Source organism: Falco biarmicus, chromosome 3 (genome assembly GCF_023638135.1).
Source record: "Falco biarmicus isolate bFalBia1 chromosome 3, bFalBia1.pri, whole genome shotgun sequence".
Taxonomy (NCBI): domain Eukaryota; kingdom Metazoa; phylum Chordata; class Aves; order Falconiformes; family Falconidae; genus Falco; species Falco biarmicus.
In genome coordinates, this window is record NC_079290.1 from 1980600 (window position 1) to 2003640 (window position 23041).

Consider the following 23041-nt stretch of genomic DNA (forward strand, 5'->3'; position numbering starts at 1 on the left):
TTTATTCCTTTGTATGCATACTGACATTCCCTTTGAGCAAAGTTAAATAGGCAGTTGGACTAGATGACCTAGTCTATAGTCTAGTCTAAATGAATATTCACCGTTGTCTTTTTAAACAGGCTTCCTAGAGAGGTGGTCGGTGCCCCAAGCCTGTCAGTGTTTAAGAGGCATTTGGACAGTGCCCTTAACAACATGCTTTAACTTTTGGTCAGCCCTGAAGTAGTCAGGCAGTTGGACTAGATGATCACTGTAGGTGCCTTTCAAATGAAGGACCTATGTTCTGTTTTATTCTGTTCTATTCTAAAACTTTTGGGAGGCTGAATATATTCAAAGCAATCTTAAAGCTAAATTTAAACAATGAACTCTCATTCTCCAATGAGTCATTCACATAAAGTTTTGTAAAATAGAAGAGGTGAGTGTGGCATTACTTTTTATACAGTAAAACGAGCCATCTGGAAAAGCAGTCTTTAAATCTATTAAAAGAACAGGACAGAATTCAGGTTTTCCAAGTCACAGGACAGAAACACCTCCACAGAGCCATCCTTCCTCACCAATGCGTGATACTGACCTATGTGGCCAGTACTGCCTCTCACTGGAAAACTGTAACCCTCTTTGTGAGACACAGAACAGTTGCTTACACAGAAGAAGCATTTCAGGGAGTTTAGAACAATCATTAGTGCAATAAACATCTTGACCTTTTTGAAAATTAAAATACCTTTTCTGACTTTATTCTGTTTTGCTTCAACATGCTTTTTCTGTTAAAAGAAACAGGCAATTACATTACATTTAAAATTAACTCTGATGATTACAAGTCATTACCAATCAGGTCACAGGATGGAAACACACTTTCCATTAGTTTCTTACCTCCATCTCCTTCTTCCTCTCCTTCATTTAAAACAATAATGCAGATATGTTTCCTCAGCTGACGTGTGTTGGAGAACTTCCGATTGCATTTCTTACATTCCAAGCTGCCTGGTGAGACTTCAGACAGTTCCAGTCCTTCTTCTGTCCCAGGTGGAGTTTCTTCGCTTGGAACAGGGTTATTTTCTGCCACATCTTCATCCACACAAAACTTCTTAGTAGACCCTTTTGGTCTGCCTCTTTTCCTCTTCACTACAAGAAGATCTAGAAAAGAAAGCTAAAGTTAAAAAGAAGCTATAATTAAATTCCACAGCTAATTTGCCAATATTCACCTGATCTTTGAAAAACAGGAATATTAAATGAAGTTCAAGAGCCTACATCCCTAAAGCTTAAAAAAACGTCAGCTTCACATAAACTTGTTTTTAAGGAGGGATATTTGCTGGCATTTCTGCTAGCTGCAAAGCAACAACATCTGTGTTACTGAGATTGGCAGATGTCAAAGTGCCATAGTTTTACAGAAGTTACACTGCAAGCACCCTTTTTGATTGTTGTATAACTGTATCAGCAGGCATATTCTACAAAGTTGCTCTGCTGTGTTCTGACACTCTGAAAAAGCCTTTTAAATTTAAATCACTCTCAATGAAATTGCTGAAGTATTGAGATGTCTTCAGAGAAAAATGTTCTATTTTTTAAAAACAAAAGTTCATTGTCCTTTTAATAAATTGAAAAATCACTCTCTAACATTTCCTGTGATTCTTTGTTGTTAGCGCTTTCTAGCCAGAAGTCGGTATAAAAAATTGTCCGCAGCAAATAAACTCCAGAAGTCATGCAAAAAATGTTTCCTTGATGAGTATTTCAAGCAATTAAAACCAGAAGTCATCCACAATTCTTAACAAATCCAACTTAACTTTCCATTTCCATATTTTTGTAGAGGAGACACTGATAAAATCAATGAGATATAGTGAACACAGAATGCATAACAACATAAAAAGGTCACACTCTCATCTCCTGCTTAAGACTTCCCTCTTTACTGCTGTAGTTATTTCAAAAATTTGCTATCATCTGCTCACAGCTGTAACTGTTGACTCCACGGACCAAACCGATTAGATCCCAAGAAAACTTTCAGTCAACAAAAGCAGATACCAAGAGGGAAGGGGGGAAACTTCCAGATAGCGATCAAGTTATTGTAGGAGATTTCACCCTAGCTTAGTTTAATACAATGAAAAGGATCAGTCTCTACCAGTCTTTATCCTTCTTGTTAATCTCAGGGTTGCTTGCTTGTTTTTTACTTCTTTACGCTGTGCTTCTCGAGGAATTATCCAATTGTTATTGGACAGATTTTAGTTATTTACTTTGAACTCGCTCTTCTGCAAGAAACTGTTGGTTCACAAACAGCACAGCGTGGTAGCATTTAAATATTTTTTTGAGTCTGAGCAGACATCTGGCGATGTCTATCTAGTCCGCGTAGAGGGAAAAATCAGTGTGTATCAAAAAGAGCTTGCCTGATGGTGTATGGAGACATGGGACAGAGTCAGGCTTCTTCCAAGCTTTTAGGATTCATTTTATCTACTGTTAGACACTTGAGCGCTCAAATTAGTTAATATTTGTTTTCTCTATTGAAGGAACAGAGAAACTACTCTTCAGAGTACAGTTCAGATTCACATAAGACCTGAATCATCTCTGGATCCCAGGGTGACTAGCATCCCAGTTTAAGCACCTTCAGTTATGTGCAGTGAATTCCAACTTTGAGAATTAAAAGGTAATAGAGCCTGATATCCAGGAGTATAATGTACATTAAAATGTGCTAAGTGAAACAGAACAGGTACAAAGCATCTGTCAGCCATCATCTTTGTAATGTCAGAGAGAAACAAAGGACTGGCACATACAAAAATTATGCCGAGAACTCTGTTTTTAATGCTCAGGAAAAAAACAAGCAAAGTTAAATGTGCATGTTTCAGCTTACGGTAGTCACAGCAAAGAAGTCCCTGAAAATTTTCTTACATCAAAATATTTCCAAATCTTGAGACTTGTTCAAAAATAAAAAATAAAATTCTTCTCAGAATTTCATGCTTTTACTATTGGCTTGGGTTTTCTTTGTTTTGGGGCGTGGGGTGGGGTTTAGTTGCACAGCACAGATGGGAGAATTATGAAATACGTCTTCTGGGTTATAAGAAAGAATTAAGTAACTGTTGCAGTTCCACAGGCTTGAAAGTATCTTGAGATTACTCAAGCTAAAACAGACTGGCAGTACTACACATAAATTGTGCCTCTTATGAGAAACAACTTACATTTCTCCTGCTCCTGCTCCAGAAACTTTCACCAAAACCAGTGCATATCAAGAATAAAAATTAAGAGCTGTCTGAAGCTTTTTATCAAGTATTTATCAGTATAGTCTACCTTCTGCCTGATAAACTGAGACTGACAATGTAAAAGTCTGAAAAATCATGAAAGGAGAGAATATAAAAAAAATCCCAAACCTCAAATAAATTTTCAAGTACATGTGCCAAAAGACCTTACTAAATTGGTTGACTTAGAGCATATGGAAAAATTAATGACCTCAAGGAATCTTAAGGGAAGATGATGGAAGAGAACAGGAGGTGGTGACAGCATCTTATTCAAAATCTGTTCAACATTTCCCTTAAGTATACTAGACAAAAAAACCCCCTACATACAGAGACTCATAGCTTTAAGTTAATCATGTAATTAATATCAAGTGAAAAAGAAAGCATTCTATCATGTTACAGGAGCAACTGAATACTTATCTGCTTAAATATAATTTAATAAGAACACTAAAAGCCTCATTATAAATAGGAAAAAAGCAACCCTTTCACTTAAGTTTTTGCAGCCCTCCATCAGCAGTGTTCTGAATTTCTGTGCTACTGCACTCCAGTAAAGGTAGTTTTGTCAATTATGAGCCAAAAAGAGGGGTGATTTTAGTGCTCTCAAAACTGCTCTTTGCTACCATTCATGTTATTTTGATATCCATCAATTGCAGCAATCAATATTTGGTGCCTTGAGTTAAAAGAAATTAACATGCAATTAAAACAAGCAAACAAACAACATTTATCTTCATGTCAACCTGTAAAATGGTCAGAGTTTGCTAATGTGTCAAACACACTATGAGGAATACAGATGTGGATATTATCCAGGTTACTATAAAGTAATCAAGTAATCCCAGGATCAAAAAAGTGAATGCAACCACCATATTCTCTGCTATGATATTCTTTTCATTCTTTTACAATGCGATCATCAGATTACCCAAGTAAAAGCAATTATGTAGAATCAGGTAAAAGACATATACTACTTCTTGACTGTTTTAATGTATACATAATGAAAAGAACAGCACTTTCACATTAAGACAGAAATTGAAACAGAAATTTGTATACAAGTGGAAATGTGAAAACTGCTCCTTTAGAAGTCTGGTGGTAGATTCTCTTCTGTGGCCTACAAAATTGAAGTTCTTATCACTGTGGCTACTAATTAGTAGTACTAATACTAATAGTGTGGCAAACATCTAAAGAATGTGTAAATTTTACAAATGTTTGTAAATGAGCCTACCAGTAGGAGAATTTGCAGCAGTTTTGAAAGATTTAAGAAGTGGGTTTAAATTCTCAAAGATTTAAGAAGCGGCAAGCACTGGGTAGCAACATACCAGCGACATAAGCCTGGGTATGGGCAACTGATACAAACTTCTGAGGCTTATGACAGTCGTTTCATTTCCTTGCTCCTTCTTTTCCTCTCTCCAGGACAAAATGTATCTGAAGCTACTTTAAGCTAGCAATGCCAGATGCACATGACCATAAATTCCAGCTGTCTTTCTCCACCTAGCTTGCCAACAGCCAGCCATTCATGCTGCATTGTACCAATCACAGTTCAAAGCACACCTCAGACTGCCAAGGCACGGTCACCCAACAGTGGTACATTGCCATTCCTCTGTTAGACCATAACCAAGTAAATCAGAAACTTCATTGCTTGCCAGAAAAAAGAATCCGCTTAACTGTTAAAAATAAAGGTAGCACATTAAATAAATAAATAAAAAACCCCACCCAACACTTACCGCAAGGATTAGTCAGGAGTAGCAGTTTTAAATTGGTCATTAAAAAGATACTAAATGCAAGATCCTGTTCCCCTAAGAACAAGTTAGCTGTTTCTGGGGCTTTTAAACTCATCACAGACTCACTGAAACCAATCTTCACATCGACCAGCACTGGATGAGCAATGGCAATATTCGGGGAAGACATTCTGTGCTATATAATTAGGCACTCAAAGACATAAAAAAGGCACTTCAAAAAGATTATAATGAAATCAACTCTATGTCTATTTTTATACTGTTCCTTCATAGGAATTGTTCACAAAAGCTTCTCCAAATCAGTCCATTTAATAACAATTGTCTCAAAAATATTCAGAACATGAGTAACACAGAACATTTCCATTTATGAGGTCTTCACATTACCATACTGCAGAATTATATTTAATTAATCCCATGATGTTTAGCTAAGCAATATATATATATATATATACACACACACGCACACACACATACATCTCAATCAGATTCTACTGATCATTCCTATTAATTACTTGTCTGGGAGCATGCTATGTGAAAATAGAGGTCCACAACCAGCCCTCCAGAGCACTAGGGCCTAGACAACATTTTTTAAAGTTTATTTTTACAGTAAACTAAGTTGAATGAAAGAAAACAAAATTAAAGTAACAGTTACTTCACTGTTGAGTATTCTTAACTCTTCATAGATTAGACTGTAGACCATGTAGATCCTGGCACATCGGCACGGTGGATTCCCCTGGGCTTAATGATCATCAGTACAGTCTTTGCCTCAAAACCAAGTTTTACCAAAACTGATCTACTAAAGGAAAGCACCCTTAAAGGGTAGGATTTTCCAAATTCACTTTATTATGTATGGGGAAATGCAATAAATGGTTAAGACTATACACGGTTTCTGCCCTGGTCTTCTACCCCTCAGCCTTAACTCAATCACATATATAACTGAAGTTACACATGTATAAAACATCTTCAGTAGCCATTTTAATGATGTCAGGGGGCAAATATCTCTGACTCTGGAAGAGTAGGAGATAAAAGACTATTAAACAGCCCTTTTCCCCCTAACCTGTTTAAGTGAGTCACTCAACAGTCATCACACTGCCAGCTGTAGCGTGGTTCAAACAAAGTTTGTCAGAAATCACAAAACACTTGTGCAGGTGTTCTACTTGAACATCTTGGCCAAATTTTAACAGCTAAATGCATTATGCAACCTGAACTCTTCCTCAAAAGTCAGTATAAAAAGCTTAAGATTTTTATTTCATCAATTACAACGGTATATGGCTGTATTCAGAATCTTTTACACAAGGTGTCATACAAATACATGCAAATAAATCTCATCCGCAGCTTTATTTTGTTACTGTTACATGTATATATCATGGCACCTAGGAACACCTCTTACCCTGCAAGCATGAATGCATGCTCTAGTTGCATCCTATGTTCAAGTTAAGGATAAGGCTGATGCATGTACCACAGTTTTAAAGTGACCTTAATTAATTAAACATCTTGGAAAAAAATTATGATACTCAGACTGTAACTCTTCAAGGTTTTAGAATCAATAGAGCATGTATCCTGTAATGCATACACAGCCTAAAACAAAGAACGATCCATCAGGGAACAGTATTATGAATAGATGAAGCTAGAGCCATTGATGCTGTCCCTCAAATCATTTCCAATCTGACTAATTAGAAGCAGAAAAAAGTAGAGTTTTGACAAGCACTTTGAAGGAGATGGAAATCAGTGTGAAAAGTTATGAAAGGAAACCCTATGTGACAGTGGAGTGACTACAGTTAATCAGTAAATACCTATCATTTCCCAAACAAAGATGTCACACTTTAGCACTGGACAAAATGTGACCTACACATAATTTGTGTAACAGCAACATCTGCCTGGTACCCTTGGTTCCACTTGATAAAAAATTTCTAACATCACCCTACCAAAATGATAAAGACAAATCAATTCTAAATCGCTCATGACCTAACTACGGGAAAGTGGCATGACTAAAAAAAATTCAGCAGAGAGCACTGCCAATAAAATAACATTAGAGTAATAAACGCATATTACTTGCCTAGCTCTTTGCTTGTTCACAGTACTTATAAAATCATTAATTTATTACTCAGGCAGAACAAAGAGCTCCATTAACAACTCGGCATTCAGTTGTCTATACCAGCTCTGGAGTAGCTACAGTGTTTACCAATACTTGGAAGGGGCACTGTGCTTTCAAAGGACAAAGAGATGTTCATCTGTCAGTCAATGAATACTAAAAGGAAGCTGTGATTTCTAAGACTGTCATTCATCAACCACTTCTTTTAGTGACAATACTGAATTACTGCAAAGGGTCCACTGAGAAAAAATTGTATATTATAAACTTCTAAAGTTTCATCAGCTGCAGACTCCATAACAGGAGGGGAAAAACTGAAGCCTTGAAAGAACTCTCCAAATTCCTATATTCAGCTGTGAAATACCTTATTTTTTTAAACAGAACACAGCAAATAATTGAATAGGACTTCAAAACAGACAACCCTCTTCTCCGATCAATCTGTGTGATGGGAAACAAAAAATATTAAACTATGTCTAGAATACGAGTTGAAATCTATGTGGCAGTAATTTACCTTGACATTCTGACTGTCAGCAGATGGCAAAGAGTTGGGCTACGTACTCTGAAAAAGGTGGCACCATATGATCATATCAGAAGATGAAAAGTATTCACCAAGAATAATGAAAAACGTAACTTATGAATATGTCATTTAATATATTAATGATATACTTTACATTAGATTTGCAAAGTTATTTTCTTAAAAGATGCATATGTCTGATTTCTGTTGCTTCAGATCATAACAGTAATTACATACTATTTTCATAAACGTTCAATATATGCTTCACAACAAACAATACAGAAAGTGCAGATAGTCCCTGACACAAATGCAAAAAGTTTACAGAAGAGCCTTTTTACTAGAAGGATAAGGACATGCTACGAAGTACTACTCTCACTGTACTCAGAAATACAGTTTAGTGAAGGGATAACAGGAAACCAAGAGTTAAGACAGGAAGATGTATTCTGCATGCTTAAGAATATTCATTTTGTACAATTAAAATAAAAATCCAAGGGCATTTTGAAACTTGATGTAGATCTGGCATTTATTCATCTTCTTCTGATGAGCTGTTAATTTTAGGCATTGTGTGAAATAATAATCTGGTGCAATTTTTCCACAGCAACTGTCTGAAGAGATAGCAGCTATAGCTGAATACTATACGGCCATTATTAGAAACGTCTTCTTATGTTGATTAAGTTAACATAACTACCAAATTACTGCTGGTAAACAAATGAAGAAATATCACATGCATATGTTAATGATAAAAAATATTTTAAGTATGATATTAGAGTATTTTTTATTCATAAGCACATAGTTTTAAAAATCCAGAAACCATAACAACTGGAAAATCCTAGTAGCTGTTTTAAGGAAGAGTTTGCCAACAATATAAATCCACTGCTCAGTAAGGGTCTAAAAGAAGATATAATTATGAAGTCTAAATTATTTTCAACCCACTGCTAATATTACAAGGGATTGCAATTATAATAATTTAAAATTAGAATTAATGTAGCTTCTTCCACTACAGAGTAAAACTGTTCTATGTAATTAATTCGACCTCTGACTACAAGAGTACTTTATTTACCAGTGCCAATATCAAAGCGCAGTTCTAAATTATGAATCGTGCACTTCCTTTTTGGATTAGAACTACTAATATTATCCACATCACGACAAACAAGTTAGACAATTCAAAAAGCACACCACCATTCCTAAGACTCAAGACGCATCCTCATCCATGGTGTCCTGGTTGCTTTCCACAATCTTCACACTGCTGCTACACTGCTCAAATTAAAGCTGGAAGAAGAAGACTTTGCTATACTTGACATTTAAAATTAATGGACCAATGTCATCACCCCCTGTCACATGCTGAGTTTATCCACGTCTGTCCTCCAATCTATTCTGCACTGAATGAAATTCAGTGTGGCAGTTGTACAGCGAACTTCATACAAACAAAATTGTTCTATACACACTGCAGAATCACCATACCACAGGTTTGTTTCATTAAAACACTAAACAACTTTGAAAATTACATTCCATTCAATATATGAATTTACCTTCTCCATCTTTGTTTATGTTTGTGGGTACTGTTAGAGGTTGGAGCGGAATAATGATGTCATCCACACTGGTCCCTTCTTCTGTATGCTTCTCAGAGACATGAGACAATAGCTCGGCTTGATTTGGTGAAAATAAGTTACAAAGCTTACACATGAAGATGGAACTGATCCCTGAAAAATAAGTTTAAAAATGAGGAGTTAATATTTCCAAATTGAAGTTGGTTTTTTATATGACCGCTAGTTCCTGAGATTTTGGTTCAGCTAACACAGTAACTATCAGCTAACTTAATACACTTAGCAGAGAGTGATGAGCTGAAACAAAGAATATTACACCATTAAATGAAGACATTCATAATAAATCCCAAAATGCATTAATTAACGAAACTGTTAAAACTCCTACCCATATCCTCACAGGGCAAAAAATTTCTTCTAGCTCAAATCTTAAAAATTTCCTAACAAGACCCAAAAGGAAACTGGATAGATTAAGACCTTTTTTCCCCTTCCAGCATCAGACATGTTACAATTTCATATTTTTTCAAATATATGGTAAAATTATGTAAGACATAAGTCACTGTCTGGGTTTGTTGTGTATCTTATCGGTATAAATGCAAAACATTTTATTCTTTACAAAGCAGCTCTGAAATACAGCTGGGCTCCAAATCCTAATTTATGTTCATGGACCCCACTGTTTTTTCCTACAGGTACTTAACCTTCCTACTTAAACTCACCTAAGCAAGTCTAATTGTCTGATTATTTGTGTAGTGCTGGAAACAACAGAATGAAGGAAAAATAAAATACCATAAAAGAGAAAAAGAAACTTTTCCTTCATTATTGTAACACTTGTCAGAAAATAAATACATTTTATAAAATTTATAAAATTTATTTATAAAAAAAGTATGCTTTATTGTGTCATTTTTGCTGTAGCACATTACCATGAGCATACACTGTGAGTTTAAAATGTTAAGTGCATGGTTTCAGGGCTCATTATCCTTAGATGCGGCTCTGCCACTAATGAAAAGAGTGTGGAGGAAGGTCAAAATATCTGTAGTGCTGTAAACCGAAAAATACTGCATCACATGACAACCCCAGCTATGCAGTCACATCATCTGCCTTTCTCCTTCTGGCCATTCACTTCAGAGCTGTACAAACACAAAGCTTTTTCTTCTTTTATCTCAATATTTAAAAAAAAAAATCAGGCCTCAGCTTGACCCATCTACATGGAGAAAAATGAGCAGGGATAGGAGGAGAATTTAAGGAGGGGAAAAAGTTTTGCTGTCAAAACAAAACACATCATATTGGTCTCAGAGGAAATATTGACATCCAACATTATCAAAAACATCTAGCATTTCATATGCTTTGACATACAAGTTCTAGGAAAAATGCCTGTTGGTTCAAAAAAACTCCCAACAAATTAAAAACCTTCAAAGCAGCAGCAAGGAAGAATTTCAGTAAAATTTTCCTTGGTCAATGTTTTAAACAGAAATTTTACAGAACCTTTTAGACAAAACTTCATGTTTTGTTTTGGCTTTTTAAATTTACATGTACTAGAGGTGTGATGTGAAAGCAAAGCCACAGGAGAGTAAATAATAATGAAGAAGGGTTAATACAAACATAATAATTCAGAAAAACCCAGCTAAAAAAAACACCTCATGAGCTTCTAGCAGAGAGTTAGTTCAGAGGACTTTGTTTGCTTTCTAAAAGTGCCTTCATTTGCTTTAATGGTTTGATTTTTCAGCAGTCACTGCTCCCTTCAGTGTCCAACGAAACCTAACAGCAACCAGGAACCAATTTGAACAGCACGCTTGTTCTTCAGATACCCATATAAACTCCTGGCCCAGAGATCGGTTTAGATTGCCTCTCTCCCTCTGCCTGCCTGAAGAAAATTATAGGACATACACTCACTGAAATCAAACTGGAACAACTAAAGCTATTTGAGGTACAAATCAAAACACAGATTACCAGATAAGTACAGAAATAAAGTGATATTTTGTGAACTTTGGGATGAATCTGGGAGAAAGAGAATAGAGAAGCTGTATTTTGGAACCCGTTTTCAAAACCATCCCAAGCAAAGACCACTACCCCTACTCAACAACATTCCCCTCCCTTCATGACACTAATCATACAGTTAAACCCACTCAAGAAAAATCCATCTTTAAGGTGCTCTGAATGTTAAGAACAGCAGAGCTGGCTCTCTTTTAGTTATTTGCACCTGAAACTATAACAAAAGCATCCTCATCTTCAGAAATAATACAACTATCTCAAAACTAAATGGCAGCGTATGCCTTTATCTCTTTTAAAACATCTCTGAAAAACAAATACAGTTCCTGTTGTTTGAAATATACTCTACATTTCACACACAAGCACCTATATAAAATGTATAATATGCTCAGTGTGTTCTTAGAATCTTGGTAGGACTTCTTCTCAGGTGTTTTGCTGTCTTGGGCACACACACATTTCTATTTTGGTTGCAGTATGTTTATAATGGAAATGTTCTTTTGGATCAGTTTCTTTGAACTAGTTCTGCTCTAGTGAGCATTACTCTTTCATAACCAAAAAAAAAAAAAAAAAAAAGCGAATGAAGCCTGTTATTGACCCAGTGGATGACAACTGTAAATGTAAATGTATATTTAAGATGCGCACTACAAACCCTATGAGTATTTACCTAAAGGTTTAACTAACACTGAAATTCTATGATTTAGCTGACATTTCTGTTTTGAGGTTTTCATTGCCTCCGTTCCTGCTTCCTGGCCTGCTAGTCATTTTTCCTTCAGGTTCACTGCTTTGTGTCTCCTCCTTCAACAGCTGTAACCAGAACTCACACACTATTTTATCTCTCACTCCTTCCAGTAATGCCTTGGAGATGGGCACAAGAGCAAGAAGAATCCCCAAAAGTCTCTGTGGTTGTTTAAAGTGCCTGATTACACAAGGCTTCAAACAGAAGTAAAGCTGGAACAAACCCAGAAGTGAGCAGACCAGCTGGCAGAGAACAGTACGACTGTCAGAAAAGGTGCAGAAAGCATCAGGAGACTGTGCAGAAGATGCATGTGCTTTGCTCAGAGGTGAGACAGAAACAAAACTGATTAAAGAAATTATTTTTATTCTAGGAAGCATGACTGGAAAAGGAGGTCAGGTAGCAAGAGGATAAACCGTGCTGATCACATGCCTAAACAACTAGATGAGGAGTAAGCAAACAGTAATTGATTAACCAGTTGCTAATTAGGTGGTGTAGCAATAGAGCAATGAATTATAGTCAATTAACTGTAAAAATCAAATAAGCAATAAGTTAATTAGCTATGCAGGGAATCAATGATTAATTAGTGAATAATTAATTATGTAGGAAATCAACAGAGCAATTAATTAGACAGCAATTAAATATGCAGAGAAAGAAAGGAACAGTAATCAAGTATGCAGGTAAACAAACAACAGGAATTTCAGCCAAAACCATTTTGGAACATTCCGTTCACTAAACGTGCTTTGTGTTAATTCATTATCTTCAGTTTTGCCCATACAAACTGCACTAAGTGTACACTGAAATAAGTAATACCAGTTACTTTCCTCTTAAATGGAAAAGTGGAAAATTAAGCTGTAAGTGAAGCCTTTTTTTTTTTTAATTCTTCCACAGACCTCAACATATTTCATAATTAGTATTTTTTTTCTTTACACTGAGCATGTATATAGTAAAAGAAAATTAACAAATGCCTTACTTAAAAAATAGCAAGTTGCAGACTAGGAAACAGGTTCCCTTATTCCCAATCCCCTTCACAAAGCATAAAACAGTATCTGTGCTGTTTTGCTTTAAAGTTGGAGTGAGGAGGAAAGAAGGGGGAGAAAGAAGCCCTTATCTTAGAAAAATCACCGAAATGAACAGTATTTAAGGGATTCAGCTAATATATTATTGTCATATATTCTTTTGAACATTGTATGACAAAACCTAGTCCAGAGTTCATTTTAACTAATCACAAACTTTCATTTTGCATAAAAAGTAGGCTGGGGTTAGGTACAGCTTATTTTTAAATAAGGATGTTCACAAGAAATGCAGCACAAGGGAACAAATCTGTATTCATATGCCATAAATCATTCTAATGTATCCAAAGTGTTTCTATCACTCTCTCCAATGCAGACCACAAACTTCTGTAACAGCTTTAGAAGTTCTGCAACTGTTAAAAGGAACTAGAACTCTGTAGTTAAATACAAAAATAAAAAAAAAACACCCACACCAGATATCTATTGGCCAGTGGAATAACAAAGGTGATCGTACACATGCTTATGCACCTGGTCAGCCTTCCTAAAATACACAGCAATAAAGTTCAGTGTATGAGTAACTACTTATTTCCTTCTAAACTTACAACAGAGCTGAAACAGACCTTGCTGCCTCATCACCATCAAATCCTTCAACAAGAACTTTCTCCAATTAAAAATCTTATACATCATTCTTAGACTAGAACACTGTTGGGTTTTTTCTTTTTTTTTTTTTAATGACAATTAGGTATTTGTGATTGTATTAGAGACCATTAGTAATGCTGATGGTGAAAGTGAAAAAAATAAAGTGTATTAAATCTAAAAGACTTCCATCTTCAGCATACCGGATACTATCTTTATTCTCAGTTTAATAACTCCTTTATCTCTCAAGTTATATGTTTCCAGTTTACCCCTCCCCCACTTCCTATCATGCGTTTTTAACCTTCCCCCTTCTGCCTCTTGTATCTCTTAGGCCATGCTCTCTAAGAGACTTTTTTTCTGTCTTCTTGTTCCTTACTACCCACTTCCAAGCTTTCAATGTAACTACTCATGTTAACTTGTACTTCTGCTTCCAACCTCCTTTCTTCTTGCAGCTACAAGAACTTTGCCCCTCTCTGCTGAGGCCTGGTTGGAATCCAACAGTACCCATTCTTAGCTTAAAATCTTCAAGGTAAACATAGCTTCCAGGTTTCACAAGAGGTAGACAGGTCAGATCTAAGCTATCACAGTCTTCATTGGGCATATTATACTGTACAGCTACTAGACATCTGCCTCACTGAATCCTGCCAGAAGATTCAGGTATTCTTAAGCCAGGTTAAATAAGAAACTGTATCTTTATTTCCAGGGTTAACACCCAGTTACACCACAGAGAAAACCAGGTACCTACTCCAACGGTCCTTCTTCTGGTAATGAAACAATTTAAACTACTGCTTTGCCATTTTCTACACCAGCAAATCAGCAAGAGGATCTCCAGGTACTTAACCACTGATGTGGTTCCTCACATGGTCGATCCTGAACTTCCTTTGCTTCTATCTTCATCTACAAGCACATCATGGTTTACAAAGAAAGGACTTATGGTGGTATTAAGTTTCTTTATGGAACCGGCTGGAATTATTAGAAACATAAACACGTCTTCAGCTCAGAGTCACATCATTGGGTCTATTCTCCTTCTCCTACTTCCATGACACTGGCTCCTTCTCCAGTGTCTGGCTGCATTTCCAATTTGTTGTGGGTCACTTAACTCCCCGCTCCAGTCCACAGGCAGCTCAGTAAGAGCTAATGGGGCAGTGCAGCAGGGAGCACAGGCGGCCCTGACACTCAGTCACTTCACCTGATGTGCAGGTCCACAGGACCGCTTACTCTTCACCACTCAGATTTTCCAACTCTGTAGTAAGTCATGTCATAGCATGCAACGCCTGTCGTAAATTCTATTATTAGGTGAAAGCCCTTAAAAATAAATGGACGAATGTCCTTCTTCTGTTATGCATCCAACGGTACAGCCAGGAAACTGGATGTAGTGAGCCAAGAATGAGATAAGAAACATCAACTTCTTAAAAAAAAGGCTTCAGTCTTTTTTTTATCATTTGTAAGGGTATGCTGAAGGTGCCACTCTGCATCATTAAGACTATCTAATCAAGGAACTTTTCAATGCGAAAGAGTACAATAAGTTAATGGGATAAACGATGAACAAGAATACACTGACACACAAACCTGGCAGATGAGATAACAGACTATGCCAAGGAACAGAACCCTCAAGTTACTAACTGATGGGACACCAAGAAACTGCAGGCACAGCTTTGGAGAAGGCTACCTGGACTTTGTAACTGGTAAAAAAAGAGAAACAAGAAGATTTGGGGTAGTTGAGGAGCATCTGTGGGACTATGCGTACTTGGTTTACATGGCAAGGTTTTGGTAGCAGAGGGGAGGCTGCAGGGCTGGCTTTTGTGAGAAGACACCAGGAGCTGCCCCCATGTCAGACAGAGCCAGCTCCAACAGAGCCATTATTGCCCAAGCCTGAGTCCATCAGTGGCATTGATAGTGCCTCTGGGATAACGTATTTAAGAAAGGGTAAAAACCCATTGCACAACAGATGGGAGAGAGGAGTGAGAAAAACATGAGAGGAACAGCCCTGCAGAACCAAGACCTGAGAAGAAAGAGGGGCAGGAGCTGTTCCAGGTACTGGAGCAGAGATTCTCCGGCAGCCCATGGTGAAGCCCATGGTGAGGCAGGTTGTCCCCCTGCAGCCCATGGAGGTCTATGGTGGAGCAGATCCCCACCTGCAGCCCAAGGAGGGCCCCACACTGGAGTAAGTGGATGTGCCCTGAGGGAAGCTGCAACATGCAGAGAGGAACCCACGCAGGAGCAGGCTCCTGGCAGGAGCCATGGTCCATGGAGGGGAGGCACGCGAACAGGTTTTCTGGCAGGACCTGTGGCCCCATGGGGGACCCACGCTGTGGAGCAGCCCATTCATGAAAGACCATACCCTGTGGAAAGGACCCACTGGAACAGTTTGTGAAGAACTGTCTCCCATGGGAGGGACCCCATGCTGGAGTAGGGGAAGAGCGTGAGACGGAAGGAGCAGCAGAGTCAAAGTGTTACGAGCTGACCACAACCCCCATTCACCATCTCTACCTCCAGCCACTGGGATGGGACCACTATGTGTCTAAACCTCCCCTGGGGCAACTTGGGTCCATTTTCTCTTGTCCCGTTGGCTGTTACCTGGGAGAAGAGACCGAACCCCACCTGCCTACAGCCCCCTGTCAGGTAGCTGTAAGGAACAATAAGGTCCCTCCTGAGCCTCCTTTTCTCCAGGCTGAACAACCCCAGTTCCCTCAGCTTCTCCTCAGGAGACTTGTGCTCCAGACCCTGCACCAGCTCCATCGACCTTTTCTTGCACATGCTCCAGCATCTGTATGTCCTTCTTGAAGTAAGGAGCCCAAAACTGAATGTGAACACAGGATTCGAGGTGTGGCCTCACCAGTGCCAAGTACAGGGGGACATTTACTGCCCCAGTCCTGCCGGCCACACTGTCTCTGATACAGGCCAGGATGCCATTGGCCTCCTTGGCCACCTGGGCACACTGCTGGCTCATGTTCAGCCAGATGTCAGCCAATACCCCCAAGTTCCTTTCCCCTCAGGCAGCTTTCCAGCCACTCTGCCCCAAGCCTGCAGCGCTGTGTGGGGTTGGTGTGACCCAAGTGCAGGACCCGGCACTGAGCCTTGTTGAACCTCATACAACTGGCCTTGGCCCATCAGTCCAGCCTGTCCAGATCCCTCTGCAGAGCCTTCCTACCCTCAAGCAGATCAACACTCCCACACAACTTGGTGCCATCTCCGGACTTATAAGGGTGCACTCACTCCCGTCATCCAGATCATTGATCAGACAAACAGGACTGGCCCCAGTACTGAGCCCTGGGGCACACCACTTGTGACCGGCCACCAGCTGGATGTAACTCCATCCACCACCCCTCTTTGGGCTCGGCCATCCAGCCAGGTTTTAACCCAGCACAGAGCACACCCATCCGAGCCATGAGCTGCCAGTGTCTCCAGGAGATGCTGTGGGAGATGGTGTCAAAGGCTTTACTGAGGTCCAGGTCGGCAACATCCACAGCCTTTCCCTCATCCAGGAAGTGGGTCACCTTGTCATAGGAGGAGATCAGGTTTGTCAAGAAGGTTTATGAAAGTTTATGAAACCTTTCATAAACTCACGCTGGCTGGGCCTGAAACCCTGGCTGTCCTGCACATGCAGGTATGAGAATAACTGAGAAAACACCAGGGTTTCTGTTCAAACCTCAAGTGCCATAAGAAGTGGCCACAATTCTTCCAATACAACTTTTGTTTTTATTAAAGAATGCTTCATACACAAATGCTGAGCATGTAAGATATTCAAGTGTTTAAAACAATTAACAGCGCTTTTCCTTTATAGCTTCTTTAGGTAACAGTATGGAAATTGTGAAATAATATGAAAGCAAGAGGTAAAAAGCCAACGATTTGTGTTTAATACAAGCAACATTATTTCTCAGCAAAAAAATGGTTTGAACTGAACATAAAAGAATAGGCAGACACAGTACATATTGTACACATACGATATCCTATACTAATCTCAAATACATTAAAAGCATTATTCTTAGACATCAGATCTTATTCCTTTGTGCGTGTTAAGAGATTTTTTCATTTTAATGCTATTTCAAATATGTGAAATTTTCAAAAACATGTTATAATGCAGCTCTGATTTTTATTGATTCACTGGAGGGACATTTTTTTTGTTGTTCTTTTTTTACTTAAACTAAACTTTATTTAAAAAAGAAATCAAAATATTTTTCAAAATACTGTGAAACGTAAGATAACATGTTTTCAATACCTTCAAGTAATGAATACTATTTAATAATTTCAGTAAAATTTAAGTAACTGTCAGCTGCATTTTCTATGTTACAAAAAAGGATCACCAAATGAATGTAAGTTTTGGTAACATACACTTCAATCTCAGAAGGCTGTATTTAGCCAGATTTATTCCCTAAACCTCTTCCTTGACCTTAAATATTTTAGTTATCATTTTAATAAAGACATTGGTATAAACTAATTTTATTTCTCTTGTGTTTGATAGAGTAAAAAAATATAAGTAAACCAATACTTGTTTCCTGCCACTTTCTCTACTGTGGTTCATAAATAAAATTAATATGCAGGGTTATGGCATATCTCCAAATCAAAAGTATTATCCTCAGTAAGCATTAAGGAAAAAAGTATATAAAACGTGCCACTATTTGCTACTGCAAGAATGCCATGTTCAAAACTAACAAATTAACTGTACTAAAAGCAACAGGTGAGAGACAAGAGAACACTGTTTTAGGGCTTTCTTTATCTGAATTTGAACTATTCTGAACAGTAAGCAACTACTTTTTTAATTCACCAGCATAGGAGGACTACTGAGACAAAACCCGCAATACAGAACACATTCAATCAAAGAAAAGGAGTGCTTGACATTGTCTTTTCTCACTTTTAGGTGCTAAATAAAATCAGGACAATTTAATTATCATCAGTTAAATGCCACAAACAGCTTTTTTTTTATTTTAACATTAAGAAAGTAAGTTATGGTAATGTTGATATAGGATGCATTCCTGCAAAAACTGAACGATGATACTAAAATCAATACAGCTTAATCCAGTTTTATGAAAAACCTAATCATGTACATTCAACATTTTTTCTAACAAGGCCACAAGTTTAGTTTACAAGGTAAACTACATCTATAGACGCTCTCAGATATTACAGGGAGGTACACAGTATATAAGACTAAATTTCACTTAAGTCTGTAAATGTCTCCGATTAAGAAATAAACTGCATTTCATGCATGACAGTGCTGTTGTGAGCACTGTATATACCTGCTGTTGTATATACCTAATGGCACGTTACGACTTGAGAAAAAATATAGAGGAGCACCGAGCTTCTTCATCCAACCCAAAATGTAAAAGATTATGAAGACATTTTTCAATTAAACACTGATGGGTAGATGACAAGTGCAAAAGGCCACAAAGATGAAGTTGATTCACCTTTCAGCGGTAAGATCATGAAGCTTATTTTCACATGAAAGATGACATAGAAGTTAAAACTTAACCGGAAACAACAAAAAACAGTCGAAACAAATCATTCAGTTTGTTTTCCATTTCTTTGTAGTTGCTTTTAAAAAGCTAAATCTACTTACTACTACAATAATGCAAAAATCCTAACAAGGTGCCAAAATCAGAATGGCTAGCTGTAGACAAGGATTATTGACAGACACGCATTCAAACAAGTTTCTAGAAAATATTGCTGTAATGCCAGTGGGACACTACGACCTGAAAATACTGAGGACAGAAAGTAGGCTGTATTGTTTGTGAAGCAATGCCATCTGTTAGAAGCTGCTTAGGGCCAAATCTGATTAACAGTCTATTTTAACAAGTAACAGAATCCCTGCGGAATGAAATACTCACATTGTAGAGAAAAGCACAGCATTAGGACACATAAGCAACAGTCCGACCACAATGGTAAGAATGACTGTGACACATTGAAGGGGATAAAAGAGATTACAAAACCAGAAACAACAATATATTGTAGGCTTCAATTACCCTTATGCAGATTGGTTGAATGCCAGGATGGGACAGGATGCCAAAATTAAATGTTTAGACACCATTAATGACTGCTTCATGCACCAAGCAGTCGGGAAACCACATGATGAGAAACAGTTCTTGACTTTATCAGAAGTAAAAAACAGAACCCCATTCAATGTGCCCTTAAGTGAGACGTAACCATGATTAATGTACTCAACAATCCTTTAAAAGAGTGATAAACAGCCAAATGTTTGTGTTTAACTTCAACAATGTGAACTATATGAAGATAAAAAGCATCTTAAAACAAAAAGCACAAAAAGGTCTAAAAAGGTTCCACGAAGAGTTAAATCCTTGAAAGCAGCATGAAGACTATTTAAAAGCATCATATTCAAGTACAGCTAAATAGCAGTGTAAGGAAGCTTTAGTAGAAGAAAGCATCTTTATATAAGTCAAACTTTTGCCAAACCAGGAAAACAAAAAAAGATTGTAAATTGCATTAAATTTAATGCAGTAAGGCAGGTCAGTAAGGATAATTTTATCAACTTGAAAAATAAAAAGCAGAATGCAGCAATTTTTTTTAAAACACCTCAACAGTAACAAGCCTGCCTGAGAGCCTGTGTTGTAAAAAGTAACCTGTGTGTGAAAGGACCCTTCAAAGAAAGTGAGACCATAGCAAAACAAACTTTTCCATTTGCTGTTGTTCTATAGGGGTTTGGAGGGGTTTTCTAGGAGAGATCTCTCAATTATGGCAAACATTTTAAAGACAGCCTCAAAATGAAGCTAAGAACTGCGCTACTCAAAACCTTACAGTTATAATAGACAATCCTATAAAACTGATGGTCCTATAACACATAGACCTATACAGAAAAGAAGATTACTGCTGCAAAAGTCCATACCGGGCTTATGTCTTTGGATACTGTTCCTCTAATATGAAAAAATAAAAAATGTAACAACAACAACAATAATAATAATAATATTTTAAAGTACAGAAATAAGAACAACAAGCAAGCAGCTAAATAAATTAGAATTTTTCTGCCTGGAAAGGATGGAACTGAGACATGAAGAAAAGGCAAAGCATAAAATGAGGAACTACAACATCATGTGTGTCGTGGAGGCAATAATCAGCAAATGATCCCTCTGAAACTACTGTCTGCTCTTTTAGCTCATCTCTCCCTGCTGCTGCACTGGGAGGAGCAGAGAGTATGAAAGGAGGCAGTTCTGCATGTAACTGTTAGGGTGGGTACATGTTTGCTTGGTGTTAAAAATTCTTAGAAGGAAAGTCCTTCAAGAACTAGTAAGTGGAAAGATGCTAGTGGTGGCTCAGCCAGCCTGTAGAAGGAGAGAGTATTCTGGACAAGTATCACTGTGTGCTTGCCCGGTTCTTACGCTTCTCTATACAGACAGGCATCATGAGTCACTTTTGAGAGGTACGTGTCAGGCGTGCCACAAAATTAAGATCCAGATTATTGATACTTTCTTAGATTTTTTTTTAAGTTGCAGTGTGACCAACACACAATGTAGACTTTAACATAGCTCAGTTACTCTAGCATTCATATACTGTAGTATTTCACCAGTATAACACAGTACCTCTGAAAATCTCCAAATATTTGACATAGAGACATCATTTTCTCCAATACAAAGGTAAAGAAACAGACTTAGTAAGACTAGAGTTCCACTTTTCAGTAGATCAATTTTAGAAGATTAACTTGAGTTATCGGAAGACTAAGCATCCAGGTTACAGCAAGTGGTTTCAGACTTAGTCTAAGATACCACCAGAGACCAGAACCTGCCTCATGCCACATGATGAAACAGCCACCCCAACAGGAAAAGGGCTCAAGGCTCTTATCTCTCTTCTTTGCCTGAAGCTGTCTTCACACCCTCACCTCAGATAACAAAACATACTGTATTTAATTAGTCTGTTACTAGATTTGTAAAAAAAAAATTCGAAAAGGACTGAAGTTTAACTAATGAAGGCAAATAAAAGGGTTTTTTTTTTCTTTTATACACAACAGCTTTACAAATGCTCCTGGAAAAAGTTACATAAAGTTCTTCAAAAGAAGTTGATGAGTGCCTAGACACATTTATGTTGGCTAGAATATACAAAATTCAGAACTGGAATACAAAGATTGTTCTGATAACTAGGAAATTAAACTATTTGCAGCAGTTTAGAATAACCAGTTTACCAAACATATAAACAAGGTAGTTTATCCATCCTTTAAAAAAAAAAAAGCCTAAATAGATGTGCTTATAGTAAGACTTTTGTCATTTTTTACGTTCTAAGATCGCCCTCATGTGGTTCAATGCAACGCTGCTGAAGTTGCCGGTAAAATATACTGTCGTACAATACAGTAGCATCAGCCACCCTACCGGAGATAACGACAACACTGGGAACCTCTCAAATAAGCCCGAACCACATGATCAGCCACCGACTCCAGGATGCCCTGGCTGAAATTCTCCAACCCTGATTTTTGGAAGCACACGTAACAGAAATGCATCAGAGGTCAGACACAGTTCACCAGTTGCAGTACCAAACAGACTGGGCTCGTTGACAGTTCTAACCACCCTCAGAACATTTTTTGTTATTGGATAAATGTTATTAAATAAAATGTGCTTGAATAAATACGAATTTATTAATAACAGTAGTAGTGGTAAGAGAACTACCTTCTCATCTAAAGTTGGATCAGAAAATATAAAACAGTCCTGGAATGATTTTACAACAGCACTTAAATAACACAGCACCTGTTCGATATTCTGCTATTCAGGTACAAGTTAATTCTCCCGACAGGGCTCTTCTCCTTGGCATAAAATCCTGTTTGAGTTGCAAACTCACTGTCTGTAAGTACTGCACAGGACACCAGAAGTGACTTAGGATTTTAAAAATTGAAGTGTCATCTCAGGGAATGACAACCAAAAGCCATTTCGAGTACACAGTGTAATTAACTTGCATTAAACTATTACTACATCACGAACTTGTACTGCAAGGAGCGCACGGGGATTGTGAAATGCAGAAAGCAGGTAACAAAATCACCACGGCTATCACGCCTGCGTGATTTTACTTACACGTTTAATCCCCATGAAAAGTCAGGCCAATACAAGGCACGTACAGGCCGAGATGACAAGGCAGCGGAAGCCCCTGACTCCGGTACGTGCCGCCCGCCGCTCAGCTCTCAGGCTCCCCACCTAGAACCATTTACACCAGCTGCCAAAGGCAGGCGGCAGTGGGGGAAACGCCGCCGTGCGACTCGTTCCACACAAACCGCGGGCAGCCCGCCCGCCGCTCGTTCCCCTACGCGCTCCCGACCAGGAGCGACGGGGCAGGTGCCCCCGCCGGCGCCCCCTGACCGCGGAGGGACCCGCACGGCCTCGCCCGCCTCCTCTGCCAGCGACCCGCACGGGCACGGGGCGGCCCAGCGCCCTCCCCGCCCCCGCCCCCGCCCTGGGGCGCCCCCGGCCCAGGCCTCGGCCCGCCCCGGCAGGCGGCTCCACAGCCCCGGGGCTCCCGGCAGCCGCTGCCCCCCCCGCCCCCGCCGTGCCGCCAGCGGTCGGGAGAGGACGGCTGGGGTAGGGGGAGCCGCCGGTGAGGGAACTACTTCTCGTGCGGACGGAACGTGACGAGAGACTCCCACCGGAACTACTTTCTCCCCCCACAGCCCCCGTCAG

The 23041-nt window shown here is 38.6% G+C and overlaps 1 protein-coding gene across 4 annotated transcripts in view; it reads right to left on the reverse strand.

The window, feature by feature from the left end:
- Positions 1–23041, reverse strand: part of ZFAT (zinc finger and AT-hook domain containing) — a 145130-nt gene that overhangs the window by 73397 nt on the left and 48692 nt on the right. For 3 of the 4 annotated variants that reach the window (XM_056330205.1, XM_056330203.1, XM_056330201.1), the window contains exons 2-3: positions 9063–9233; positions 865–1125 (exon numbers count right to left, since the gene is read on the reverse strand). In XM_056330205.1, the coding sequence (XP_056186180.1) occupies positions 865–1125; positions 9063–9216 (415 nt within the window). In that variant the 5' untranslated portion in view covers positions 9217–9233. Of the gene's footprint in view, positions 1–864; positions 1126–9062; positions 9234–22441; positions 22789–23041 lie in introns of those variants that run through there. The other variant, XM_056330204.1, reaches the window with a different exon arrangement.